Source organism: Tursiops truncatus, chromosome 1 (assembly GCF_011762595.2).
Source record: "Tursiops truncatus isolate mTurTru1 chromosome 1, mTurTru1.mat.Y, whole genome shotgun sequence".
Lineage (NCBI taxonomy): Eukaryota > Metazoa > Chordata > Mammalia > Artiodactyla > Delphinidae > Tursiops > Tursiops truncatus.
The window spans coordinates 171,138,534-171,152,960 of NC_047034.1; the positions used below are offsets into that span (position 1 = coordinate 171,138,534).

General features: G+C 39.1%; 2 protein-coding genes across 2 annotated transcripts in view; both read left to right on the forward strand.

Moving 5' to 3' along the window:
• Positions 1-14,427, forward strand: part of SDHB (succinate dehydrogenase complex iron sulfur subunit B) — a 34,851-nt gene that overhangs the window by 13,434 nt on the left and 6,990 nt on the right. Inside the window, exons 3-4 of the mRNA XM_004313616.3 lie at positions 11,147-11,232; positions 13,826-13,962. Of these exons, the coding sequence (XP_004313664.1) occupies positions 11,147-11,232; positions 13,826-13,962 (223 nt within the window). The remainder of the gene's footprint in view (positions 1-11,146; positions 11,233-13,825; positions 13,963-14,427) is intronic.
• On the forward strand, positions 607-11,202 carry LOC141277049 (protein FAM210A; the record flags this gene model as incomplete). The annotated part of the gene is made up of 1 exon (XM_073795295.1): positions 607-11,202. A coding segment is annotated over one exon (423 nt), but the record flags the coding sequence as incomplete, so codon positions are not given.

Below are 14,427 nucleotides of genomic sequence, written 5' to 3' on the forward strand. Positions count from 1 at the left end.
CTTACCTGCTGCCCAGTGTGCTGCAAAGGAAAGGAAGCCATTCATTGCTCATACACGCCAACCAGGGGTCCTTCACCATAAACAGTGGGAGCAGGATATCGTACCCAAGAGGGTTCTGTCATCCAGTGCTACATCCCCAGGAACTCCCTCCAAAAAAAGGAAGAACCTGATCCTTTACAAGACAGATCAGTTAGTCCTTACCAACGATTTAAGACAACATTTAGGGCTTCCCTGGTGGCACAGTGGTTAAGAATCCGCCTGCCAATGCAGGGGACAAAGTTTCAAGCCCTGGTCTGGGAAGATTCCACATGCTGCGGAGCAACTAAGCCCGTGCGCCACAACTACTAAGCCTGTGCTCTAGAGCCCGCGAGCCATAACTACTGAGCCCACGTGCCACAACAACTGAAGCCTGTGCGCCTAGAGCCCATGCTCCGCAACAAAGAGAAGCCACCACAATGAGAAGCCGGTGCACCGCAACAAAGAGTAGCCCTCTCTCACTGCAACTAGAGAAGGCCCGCACACAGCAACAAAGACCCAACACAGCCAAAAATAAAATAAATAAAAATAAATAAATTTATTTTTTAAAAAAAGAAAACATTTAGATAATATGGGAAAGTTTTGATTCCAGTGCATCTAATAACTTCCGGTGTTTGGTTTGGAATGTTTTATTATGCAGCCATAAAAGGAGTGAATGTCGTTCCTTTTCTAGAACTTACTGGGTTACCTGACAGCGTAGTAAACATTCTGAAAAATTCCCAGAGTGGAAATGCACTAACAGCATATGCCCTGTTGAAGATTGCAATGCCTACGCAGTACACTGTGACCCTGGGGGGGACCTCCTTCACTGTGAAGTATCTGCGCAGCCACGGCTACATGTCGACGCCACCTCCTGTGAAGGAGTATCCGCAAGACAGGATGGAGGAGACAAAAGAGCTCCTCACAGAGAAGCTGGAGGAGACAAAGGACAGGCTCAGTGAAAAACTGCAAGAGACCAAAGGAAAGGCTTCTTTTAAGAAAAAAGTGGAATAGGGTGCCTTATATACCAGGTTATAGACAGTTCCTGCACTTTAACCCTTGGAGACTATGGACAAAGGTACATGCTCTTGATTATTTTTTTGGTTAGCAGCCTAAATATAGCAGTTCTTTGAGGGTTAAAGAACTAAGATAACTTTTTAAAGTTAAACATCACTAGAAAAATCAGTGTTTTTTGAAAAGAAAAAATGAATCCAGTAGAAGAATTTCACGTCTGTAGCAGCGTTAAGCAGTCGTCCATGTCTTCAGGCATCCTTGCTTTGTGTTTAGATGCAGCTGCTCTCTCCTTGAATGGCTGATGCAGCCCTCCACAGATTTAACTCTAGGTCTTCATCTTTGTTATTCATTGAGGTTTTAACTATATTCAGTTCTCAATGTGGAGACAAACTGTTATCATCAGAACTGTTTGTGAATAAGAGGATATTTAGTCTTTCTATAAAGACAGTATATAACGGTTACATACCAGTTAAAATGTAGGCTTCATATGAAGAAAGCTGAATGAAAATTGGGTCATGTATATGTAAATAAGATGTATTGGTTATATGTAAATGAAAAATTGACCCTTTAAAAACGATTTTTACCTGAAGCTTGCCAGAATCAAATTTTTTAAGCAAATCTGTGCAGCGTAGCACTTTCTCACCCAGAACGTAAAACTGTAATGCCTGCATCATGTCCTCTCCAACTGATCTCTCAGAGGAAAAGGGAAAATCATCACACCTTAAGTTTATGGTTGAGATCAGACACCCTTAGCAGTTCCTGGAGCTTGTGGTTCTCAGCAGTGCAGGTTTGGGAGGATGGGACCTGCCTGTCCCTGCCACCTGGTCTCCACCAGCCAGAGTCGGTCTTGATTCCATTTTGGAGTAAAATTTTAAGGTTGTAGCCGCTGTTTTCCTCTTGCATTGAAACATCCTTACTTGAGCATTTTACTTGAATTTTCTAAATAGCAAAGCTATCATTAAAACCTGCTTGGAATGAAATTCAGTCATGTCAGATGTGGAAGTTGCCGCAGTTTGTGTGGGTGTGTTTGAGGATGTGTTTGTGTGTTTCCTCTTGCTCTGCCTTTACTTCAGTTCTAACCTTTGAATTGAAAGAGGGAACGGGCCTCTTTCTAGACTGTCTTTGTTATGGGTGATCTGATAAGGCAAGAGAATGCCAGAAATAGTCCCACAGGCATCACTGCTGTGAGGCTGGGTTTTCGTATTAAATACTGAGTTTGGCCAAATTTTGAGAATACGTTAAAGGGAAAATAATGTTTACATTTGATACGTCTAATCATTATATTGGCTGTGCTGTGGTTGGACTCTTCTTTGTGGGGGTGGGTGGAGTGGTGAGGGGGCAGGGCTCACTCTGCCACATGCAGGCCTGATAAGGCAGGATGGTTTGTCTCCTGATACAGATCGAACGTGTGATTTCAAATTGACAGCACATTTTCAAATCCAAAAACAGTGAACATGTTTTAGCTTGTTTATTAAATAATTCACATTTTTGAGTATATTAAATGCTAAGATAGATATGAACGAATTTGTTTATTTTTAACCACTGAGACTGCCTGGTTTAAAATCATGTGTTATATGAAATTTACTTTTCACGTTGCATAGGGCGTGTTTTCCAATGAGGATAAATTGTGGGTTTTAGAAGCACTAATAATCCTGAGTTTCCACCTTTGGTTCAGCCCATTTGAGATTTGTTGCCATCCAGTTTCATAATTGTGTTGTGTTTGTCCAGTTACAGAAAGTGATGCGCTGGGGAGTGCTTTGAAATTCTCCAGTGAAACATTCTCTGAAGGTGTAAAAAAAAAAAAAAAAAATCACTCTTCTGAGAAGCGTGATACAGTCCAGGGTTACTACAGCATGTTACTCATAAGGTCCAGCATACAACCCAAAATTACTAATCATACAAAGAAACAGTGAAAAGTGAAAAGACAATCAGTGGAGACCAACCTTGAAGCAACCCAGTTGTGGGAACTAGCAGAAAGGATTTTAAGCAATTATAATTGTGTTCATAGATAAAGGGAGGTACGCTCATGATGGGATAGGAAATCTCAGCAGAGAGTTAGAAACTATTGATAATTAAAAAGGACCAATGGAAAATCTGGAACTGAAAAATACAATATCTGAAATAGAAAATTCACTGGATAGGCTTAACAGCAGGTTGGAAATGACAGTAGGAAGATTTGGTGAACCTGAAAGTAAATTACTAGGAAGTGTCTATTCTTAAGACAAAAAGGAAAAAAAGATTTTTTAAAAAGAACCTCATTGATCCATGAAACAGTATCAGAAGGTCTAACACACGTGTAATTGGGAGTCCCAGAAGGAGTGGGGTGGGAGAATGGGCAAAAAATATATTTGAAAAGGTAATGGCCAAGAATTTCTCAAACTTGTGAGAAACATAATTTACACATTCAAGAATCTTAGTGAGGGCTTCCCTGGTGGTGCAGTGGTTAGGAATCCGCCTGCCAATGCAGGGGACATGGGTTCGAGCCCTGGTCCAGGAAGATCCCACATGCTGCGGAGCAACTAAGCCCATGTGCCACAACTACTGAAGCCTGCACGCCTAGAGCCTGTGCTCTGCTACAAGAGAAGCCACCACAATGAGAAGCCCATGTACCACAACGAAGAGTAGCCCCCGCTCGCTGCAACTAGAGAAAGCCCTCACAGAGCAACGAAGACCTAATGCAGCCATAAATAAGTAAATAGATAGATAGAGAGATAGATTTTTTTTTTTAATCTTAGTGAACTCCAAGCCCAACATAAATAAATAAATAATAAATAAATAAATAGAATCTTAGTGAACTCCAAGCAGGGTAGATAAACAGAAAACCACCCAAGCACATCATAATCAAATTGCTGAAGATAAAAATAAACAAAATCTTGAAAGCTATGAGAGAAAAACACATTGTATGCAGGGATATGAAGGATTGTTTACTACTCATCAGAAATTACAGAAGCCAGAAGACAGTGGAATGTCTTCTCTAAGTTACTAAAAGGAAAGCTCTGTCAACTGAAATTCTGTATTCAGCAAAAAGATCCTTCAAGATGAAGATGAAATTAAGATATTTTCAGATAACAAAAAGTAAAAGGAGTCATAGCTTCCTGTACTGCGTGAAAGAGGAAGTTTTTCAGGATGAAGAAAAATAATACCAGGTGGGCCAGAGACCTATGCCACATGGAAAAGGAAGTTTTTCAGGCTGAAGAAAAATAATGCCAGGTGGAAACTCAACTCTTAGAAAAGTAATAAAAGGCACTATATATGATAAATACAAAACCATTTTTTTGTCTTAACTTTATTAAAATAGATATGACTGTTTAAAACAAAATCATAGGGACTTCCCTGATGGTCCATTGGGTAAGACTCCACGCTCCCAGTCCAGAGGGCCCGAGTTTGATCCCTGGTCGGGGAACTAGGTCCCACATGCATGCTGCAACTAAGAGTTGGCATGCCGCAACTAAGAGTTCGCCTGCCACAAGTAAGAAGTCCACATGCCGCAACTAAAAGACCCAGTGCAGCCTAAATAAATAAATAATAACATGTTTTAAAAACAGAACAAAATTATAACATTGTCTTACATAAAATATAACATACATAGAGGTTGGAATGTTGTTACATGAAATGGTACAATATTAACTCTAAATAGACTGAAAAGTTAAGGACATATAATTCTAGAGTAACCATTTTTTTAATGCAGAGAGATATATAGCTAAAATGGAACTGGAATATATAAATTAAATATATGTATACTAAAATGGAATTCTGAAAACATTTACTTAATCTAAAAATACTACTTAAAAGAAGGCAGGAAAGAGAGAACAGGGAGAAAGTGTTGGGACAGATAGTAAAATGATAGACCCAAATCCAACCATATCAATAAGTACATCAAATGAAAGAGACTAAACACTCCAATTAAATGGCAGAGATTGTCAGAATAAGTAAGTACATCAAATGAAGAGACTAAACACTCCAATTAAATGGCAGAGATTGTCAGAATAAGTAAGTACATCAAATGAAGAGACTAAACACTCCAATTAAATGGCAAAGATTGTCAGAATAAGTAAAGAAGCAAAGCCCAACCACATGCTATTTACAAAAAAATGCACTTTAAAAATTTTTTTGGCCACACTGTGGGGCATGCAGGATCTTAGTTCGCCGACCAGGGATCGAACCCTCACCCCCAGCAGTGGAAGTGTGGAGTCTTAACCACTGTACTGCCAGGGAAGTCCCCCCAAATGCACTTTAAATATAAAGACACAGATAGGTTGAAAGTGAAAGAGTGGAAAACAATATACATGCAATCTGCATTAAACATAAAAAAGAGTGGCTGTGGTAATATCAGATAAAGTAGACTACAAGGCAAAGAACACTACTGGAAATAAGAGGGAACATTTCATAATGATAAGGGGATCATTTTATCAGGAAGACATAACAATCATAAATGTGATTATGAAATACACATTCTTTTTAAGTGCACATGCTACATTCACTAAGATACTGGGCCATAAAACAAATTTCAATAAATTTCAGAAAGTTGGAATCTTACAGGGTATAATCTCTGACCACAGTAGAATTAAAATTTAAAGCAGTAACAGCAAGATATTTTAGGTATCAAAGCAGAAATCACAAGGGAAATTAGAGAAGATATTGAACTAAATGATAATGAAAATATAGCATTTCAAAATATGCAAGATGCATCTAAAGCAGTGCTTAGGGGGAAAATTATAGCTTCAAATGCATACATTAAAAGAAAAAAGGTTTAGAATCAGTGATCTAAGATTCTACCCTAAGAAGGCAGAAAAGTAAGAGCAAGGTAAACCAAAAGCAAGTAGAAAAATGAAATAATAAAAATAAGAGCAAATAGGATGGGGGCTGGGGGTAAGACAGCTGGTAGAAAAAAATAAAACCAAAAGTTGGTTTTTTTGGAAACAAATTTGATCATCTCCTAGCCAGACTGGAGAAAAATAAGAGAAAACAAAATCCCAGTATCAAGATGGAAAGAGAGCCTATGGATATTAAAATGATACCGAGAGTATTATGAATTAACTTTATGGCAAATTCAATAATTGATGAAATGGACAAATTCCTTGAAAAAATACAACTTACCAGATTGACATAAGATGAAATAGAAAATATGAATAGTTCTATGTTACAGAAATTAAATGTGTTATCAAAAACATTTTCACACGGAAAACTCCAGGCCCAGGTGGCTTCACTGGTGAATCATATCACACATTTAAGAAAAACGTAACACAAATATTCTTTCAGAAAATAAACAGGGAATATTCATTTCCTAGTTCATTTTATGAGGCCATCATAACCTGATACCAAAATCTAACAAAGACATTACAGAAGCGAAAATTACAAATTGGTATCGTTCGTGAACATAGACACAAAAATCCTCAAGAAATTTTAGCAATTCAAATCTAGCAATCTATAAAAAGGGATAATGCCTTAATGACCAAGTTTCAGTTTATCTCAGGAATATGAAGTTGGCTTAACACTGGAAAATCAATCATTGTAATTCATCATATAAAGGATAAAGGAGAAAAGCCATAACTCTGCAAATTTGAAAAAGAAGGAAACTTCCTCAACCAGATAAAGAGTATCTAGGGACTTCCCTGGAGGTCCAGTGGGTAAGACTCCACGCTCCCAATGCAGGGGGCCTGGGTTCAATCCCTGGCCAAGGAACTAGATCCTGCATGCATGCCGCAGCTAAGACCCGGCACAGCCAAGATAGACAGATAGACAGGTAAATAAATAAATAAAAATGAATCTTTTTTTAAAAAAAAAGAGTATGTATGGAAAAAGCTACAGCTAACAACATGCTTAATTGTGAAATATTGAATGCTTTATCCATAAGACCTGGAACAAAACAAAGATGTCCACTCTCCACTTCTATTCAGCATTTTACTGTACATTCTAACTAGTGCATTAAAGGCAAATGAAGGAAAAGACATGAAGATCGAAAAGGAGGGAATTAAATTGTCTGTAGTCACAAATAACTTGATTGTTTACATATAAAATTCCAAGGATCCAAGGAATCTACAAAACTACAAGAACATACTAAGTAAATTTAGCAAGGTTGCAGGATACAAGGTCAATATGCAAAAATAATTTTTTTATACTAGCACCAACCATTCAGAATTTTAAGGTTTTAACCAGGGAAATTAGGCAACAAAAAGGAAGAAAAGGAAATTGGAAAGTAAGAAGGAAACTCTTTCTTTTCACAGATCACATGACCTTGTATATAGAAAATCCTAACAAATTCACACCAAAAAATTATTAGAATCAATAAATTAGTTCAGCAAAGTTGTAGGATACAAGATAAGTATATAAAAATCAATTGTATTTCTGTACACCAGCAATGAACAATCGTAAAATAAGAAAATGATTCCATTTACAGTAACATCAAAAAGAATAAAATACTTAGGAACAAACTTGGCAAAAGGAATGCAAGACTGAAAACTAGAGAACATTGTTGAAAGAAACTAACAAAGACCTAAATAAATGGAAAGATATTTCATGTTTCTGGGTTGGAAGACTTAATATTTTTAAGGTGGCAGTGCACCCCCAAGTTTATATACAGATTCACTGTAATCACTCTCAAACCCCAGCAGCCTTTTTTTGCAGAAATTGACAAGCTGATCCTAAAATTCATATGGAAATGCAAGGGACAAAGAATAGCCAGAACAAGCGATTTCTATGTACCAAAATGTTATTTGCAGCATTGTGTGTAACAGGGAAGGATTTTAAGTGTTCTTCCATAGGAAAATGGTTCTTCCATAGGAAAATGGTTCTTCCATAGGAAAATGGTTACGTAATTACAGTCCCTTGGCCAAGTTGTTTTGAATGAAAAAAGCAAGATACTATCATATATATATTGCATTTTTTTAAGTCTGAGAAAATTTATACCAAACTCTTAATATTGCCTACCTATTATGAAATTTAGCATGAGACAGGTTAAGGGAAGAGCTTTAGCTTTTTAGCTATTTATATTTGAAATTTTTATAAAATGCAAATACTAACTTTTGTAACTTAAAGAAAACGAATAAATAGAATTGATGTACATAATTTAAAACATGCCAGGACAAGAATAGACAGATCATTAGAATAAAAAAAGTTCTAGGGAATTCCCTGCCAGTCCAGTGGTTAGGACTCCATGATTTCACTGTCGAGGGCCCATGTTCAATCCCTGGTCAGGGGATTTTCCCCCTAAAGATCCTGCAAGCCACGTGGCGTGGCCAAAAAAAGAAAAAAAAAGAGTTCCAAAATAGACTACATTATATATAAAATTCTAGTATAGAATGGGGCGGTTGGAGGGGGAGCATCACAAATCAGAAGCAAAAGAGGGTTTAGTCAGTCAGTGATTTGGGGCAGTTGATTAGCAATTTTTGCAACTTGGGGGAAAATAATTTTAAAATGGAAGAAAATTCAAAATATTCATCAAACCTCAGGAAGGAGTGTGGTCTTTTAGACTTAAAAGAGGATAGTATCATAAGGGGAAAAGTGGTCAGCTTTTAACAATGTAAACATTTAAATTTTATGTGTGTTTGAAAATTTTGATTACTGGGGGTTTCCCTGGGGGGCCAGTGGTTAAGACTCTGCGCTGCCAGTGCAGGCAGCGCGGGTTTGATCCCTGGTCGGGGAACTAGGATCCTACATGCTGCGTGGAGCGGCCTTTAAAAAAAAATAAAAGTGAAAAAAAATTTTTGGTTACCAAAATCAGAAGTCAGATAGCCACTTGCTGGTTGAGGGCGGGAGCAAGATTAGCAACAGATGTATTAGATGTGTGATGCTGTGGTATATATTTGGTCTTGTTCTGTCTTCTAAAACCCTTGTAATCCTAAAGAATAAGAACTATAGGGTCATCTTTTGTTATATTTTGTTTTCGTTCCCAGTTCCTGAAATAGCTTCAGAAAATAATAAAGGTGAAATGGGTATCTTTTGTTATTCATAACAAGGCCCGTTTCAACCACCCCTGAGTTTATATTAATGCGATGATTTCTTAAAAAGCCCCTAGATAACCACTGGATGGGGGCTGGTTGCTAGGGAATCCAACCATGTGATTAGAGGGCTGGAACTTTCAGCCCCATCCCCTGACCTCCCAGGAGGGGAGAGGGGGTAGAAGTTGAATCAGTTACCAGAGACCAATGGTATAGTCAATCATCCCTACGTAATTAAGCCTTCATAAAAATCCTTGAAGTACACGGTTCAGAGAGCTTGGGTTGGTAAACTCCAGGAGGTGCTGGGAGAGTGGCCTGCAGGAGAGGGTATGGAAGCTCTCCTCCCCTTCCCACATACCTTGCCCTGTGTGTCTCTTCCATTTGGCTGTTGCAGGGTTGATCCTTTTATAATAAACCAGTAATCTAGTCAGTAAACTTTTTTTTTTAATTCTGTGAGCCACTCCGATTGATAGTGGCAGAATTGAGTTACACTGTGGGACACCCACTTGGTGTTGCAGAATTGCTTGGCATGGGAAAGACACCCACACATTTGGTGACCAGAAGTGAAGTATTGGGAGTTAGTAGTACAGAAAAACAGAAGAGTTTTTGTTTTAGAAGATGGTAGGCTCAGATCTTTAAAAGAAAAAAAAAAAAAAATCCCCAGACTTCAGTAAACAAAGAGGCAAAGAACATGGACAGACTGAGTCTATAGAATTAGTCCACTAGAATGAACGCTCTGTGCGGGCAGGAATTTGCATCTGTTTTGTCCTCTGGTGTATCTCTAGCACTTAGAACAGAACCTGGTACAGAGCAGGCTTTCAGTAAATAATTGGTAAGTGAGGAAAGCTCAGTGAATTTATGACAAATATTCAATCACTGTAGTATTCAGAGATCTCAAATTAAAACACTGACAGTAATAACTTCTCCGTTCTCAGAATAGCAGAGGTTTTTAAAGGTTACAATTCCCAGTGTTAGCAGAGGTACAGTGAAAAAGGTATAGCATATTGTTGGCAGAAATACGTACAGATAATGCAGGTATGTTAACCAACCTTATTATGGTAATCATTTCACTATATATCAAATTACCATGTTATACACTTTAAATTTACACACTATTATTTGTCAGTAATCTCAAAGCTGAGGGGAAAAAAGAAATAGAGACAAAGAAAGGAAATTGGAGGGGGGGTCGCATATTTTTTTAAATCCCATTCATAGAAAATTACTGAGAGGAGCGCAGGTAGCAGTGGCAACCAGGAAGTAGATTTGCTGAGCGCTTCTCTGTGCCAGGTGCTATAACAATTGCACGTTTTGTTTTGTTTTTTAATTTTATTGAAGTATAGTTGATTTACAGTGTTGTGTTAATTTCTGTACAGCAAAGTGACTCAGTTATACATACATATATTCTGTTAAACATACATGTATTCTTTTTCGTTATAGTTTATCACAGGATATTGAATATAGTTCACTGTGCTATACAGTAGGACCTTGTTGTTGTATGTTTTTATTTCATCTTCATAATAATCCTGTGATACAAATAATAATTCCATTTTACAGATAAAGAGACTGAGGCTCAGAGAGAATAAGCCATTTCCATAGAGTCACAGTCTCTGCATGATGATAATCATAGTGAGACCAAATGTCTGTGGCAGACACTGCTCTGAGTGTTTCATTTTCCTCTATGTTAATTCACCTGCAGCAGTCCTGTGAGATGTGGGCGTTGCTCTCTGTGCTTTGTAGATAGGAAGCTGTTAACTAACCATATAAAGCTACTTACTATTTTTGTCCAAAAAAATAAAACTAAAATTTGAAATAAATTATTTTGGAAAACTTTTCAGTGAGCTTTAGAAGAAAAAATAAAAACTGCCAGTATATGGAAGTTGTCTCCTAACCTAAATATTTCTCTTCTTCTTTAGCTTTCCATTTCCTAGAAATGTATTTGCAGTGTGGCACTTAAAATGTGTAAGAATTCTGCTGTACTTAAAATGTTTAAGAATGTGCAAAAATAAAACTATGGAAAAAATTCTGAATGTGACCTGAGAAGGCCATGGATAAGAAGAGCAGCTAATATATGCAGCTGTCTCAGATCATATTTTGATAAAGTGTAGGGAGATTGAACTTCACATAAGTACAACTGGGTCTTTTATTTTTGTGAGTTTTTTTCTTTTTTTTTTTTTGGTCAGCTGTGGTCCTATGGTGTTGGATGCTTTAATCAAAATTAAGAATGAAATTGATTCTACCTTGACCTTCCGAAGATCGTGCAGAGAAGGTAAGCATTTCCTTCCCTGTTGTTAGGCTTGGACACTTTTGTTCTGTTTCCCAAAAGAAGCCTGGGCTGGCCAGAACTGATACCAGGGGATACCTGGAGAATGGCTGCAGCGCTCTGCCAGGTGACCTTGCCACAAGTCACACTTCCTTTTCTTAGGCAGAAGTGTTGGAAATTTGAACTGTGGTATAAGTTCTGGTTTCTAAGTTTGCTTCCCTTCAGGAGCTTTCACTTGCATGGTTACTGCTTCTGGCAGTCCCTGTGAGCTGCTGCATCCTTCAAGGACCAGCTCAGATATGCTAGCTGGTCACCGCAGAGCTCTTCTTTAGGGGAGTAGTGGGGAATTTCTAGCTGGTGCTCGTGCACACTTAACACTTGTCCAACAAGGGGGACATGCGTCCCCTTCCAGCTCCCAGCATTACACGTGCACAGAGCAGGTGGTCAGTAGGAATGTTCTGGATGTAAACAGCGATTCCTACAGTGTGCTGCTGATTCCAGGCAGTGTGCATACCGACATTCTTTAATAGCTATGTATCGATTTTATGTACTAGAAAAATATAATTACTAATGACAGTGTAACAGTGATAGAAATGATTTTTAAATATAATTTTAAGGTAAAATGAATTGATTTAAAGTAAACTCCTAAGTAATCATTCAGATGGTTCTCAGGTGTGGGAAGAATCACACGGGGGTGCTCTGACGGCTAACTGATCCTGGTGGCTGTGGAACACAGACTGTGCAGACTCCATTCTGTGCACTTCACGTGAGATAGACAGGTGCTGTTACCATTTACACTCAGCGTACATGTGAAGAAACTGAGGCCCAGGGAGGTTAAGGGACTTCTGAAAGGACACAGAGATGGTGAGTCAGGAGCCAGGACTCAGCCAAAGTTGTCAGATTCCAGAATTACACTCTCAGGTGATACACTTACTGGCCGGGCTCGGAAAACCTGGGATAAAACCAAAACAGGGCAGCTGGGGCCAAGACCAAGGGCTGTGATCGAACTTTCTCCCTAAAATAACCTTCCATAAAAGAAAAAGTCGTTATAGCTATTGGCCCATCGCTCTTTATCTGTGTTCTGCTGTACATCTCAAGCATTTAAAGTCCTACTTCTAAGACATCTGTTTTGATTCAGCTAATCTTACAGGATTGGATTCAGTGTAGCAGATGCTAAGGGTATGATAGTTTGGCTGAATCCTGCTGTTTAGGGAACATTCTGCTGTAATTAAGTACCAGCCTTCCCACATAAGTCCTGACAACACAGGAAATAGACGCTTTTCAGTAAGCTTCCCCATAAAACTCTTTCAGAGCCAAGAACACAAGGTGTGGCCCATGTGGGCAAAAAAAAAAATGAGGCAGAATGATATTAATTGTGGCTACTTCTGTTTCCCTTGTAGTTTGTGAAGAGAATTTCCAGGGGAGCCTTTTTAAGAGAAGTCTCCTTGGATTTTTATTATTATTGTATTTATACCATTTCTTATCAAAGCACACTGCTCTGCTGGATGCCAGGCTCACAGAAATGTGCTGATAATATTCGACCTCTTGGGGAACTGTAGGAGTATTTGCTTAAGTGGATACTTGTGTCCCATTATACTTTTATTAAGATTAACGGGAGGGGGAGAGAAAGTTGATAACCCAGTCCAAGTTTCACAAGTAACCACATTTCTCCGGCCTAACTACTTTCAAAAAACAGCTTCAGTCCAAAAAAAGAAAAAAGAAAAAACAGCTTCAGAAGAAGTGGTAGCAGGGGCTTAGAGCGCGTAGTCATTTGTAACTCTGAAATACCTAGGAAATTCCGTACACAGGAAGTGAGTCCAGGCTAAGAAAATTCTCGTTTCAGGGTCCTTGGTCAGCACCTTATTTTGCTTACTTTGGTTTGGTTACACATTAGCTCATCCTCCTTGAAAAGTCAGTGCTAAGGCAGCTTTTGTGGGTTTCATGTCCCCAGTGTAGGCTTTGTGGAGACAATAGAATGAGATCTGTCTCTGGACAGTCTGTATCCAGGCTTCAACTTTAAGATGACCAAGACAGTGTTGATTTATTTTGGGGTGTTATATCTGTTAAGAGTTTGAGTCCAGGGAATTCCCTGGCGGTCCAGTGGTTAGGACTCTGTGCTTTCACTGCCGTGGGTCTGGATTCAATCCCTGGTCAGGGAACTAAGATCCCACTAGCTTGTGGTGCGGCCAAAAAAAAAAAGCTTAAGAAAAATAGAGTTTGAGTTCAAATAACAGTGACTTAAAAAAAAAAAAAAACTGGTTTTTCTCTCAAAATACATGAAGCAAGGAACTAGGACTGGTGTGGGCCCTCCGTGATGCCAGCAGCACCCCAGGCTCGTCTGTGTTCCAGTGCCATCCTGAGCAGATAGCTTCCAACCTCAGGGTTGCCTCCTGGTCTCACAACATGGTTTTTGGAACTACAGCCGTTAGATCTACATTCTAAGAAGAATGGGAAGGAGAAAAGGCAGCGGGCACCTCTGCACAGGTGTATTCCATGTCAGTGCTACTCCTGCTGGTAGAGTAAGGACAGTCGGGAAGGGAGAATTGCAGCTGGACTGCCTCCAGCTGGGTAGGGGAGTGTTAACTGTGCTGTGTCTCAGGCATCTGCGGCTCCTGTGCCATGAACATCAATGGAGGCAACACTCTCGCTTGTACCCGAAGGATTGACATCAACCTCAACAAAGTTTCCAAAATCTACCCTCTTCCACATATGTATGTGATAAAGGATCTTGTTCCTGTGAGTTCCTGCCCGTGTGTGTGTGTGTCTCCCCACCACCCCAGCACCTCCCGCCCGCTTCTTTTTTTTTAAGGGGGGCAGGAGGTATGTGTGTTGTGCTATAGTTCTTCAGGGCAGGGTTTTTTCCTGTCTTGAGTTTAGTTAAGGAATTTGAATGGCAGAAGATAAATGGCCTAGAAGGTCATCCAGCAGCTCATTTGGTGAGGATTGTTTGGGAATAACAGGGCACAGAATTTTAGACCTGGAACAGTTTCAGAAATGAAGAATTTGGCCATAACAACAAAGAGTTCATGTGGCAAATACCAGTTGGGAATGCAGCCATTCTTATGTGTTTTCATGTCTACCTCCCTATATTTGACCACCTTCCCTTTCCCTGACTGGGTGTTCTCAAGGGCATCTGAGGAGAAAGGACTGTGGGATTGGAAAGTTTCCCAAGTGGGTGAAGGAGAAATTCCCTAACCACGC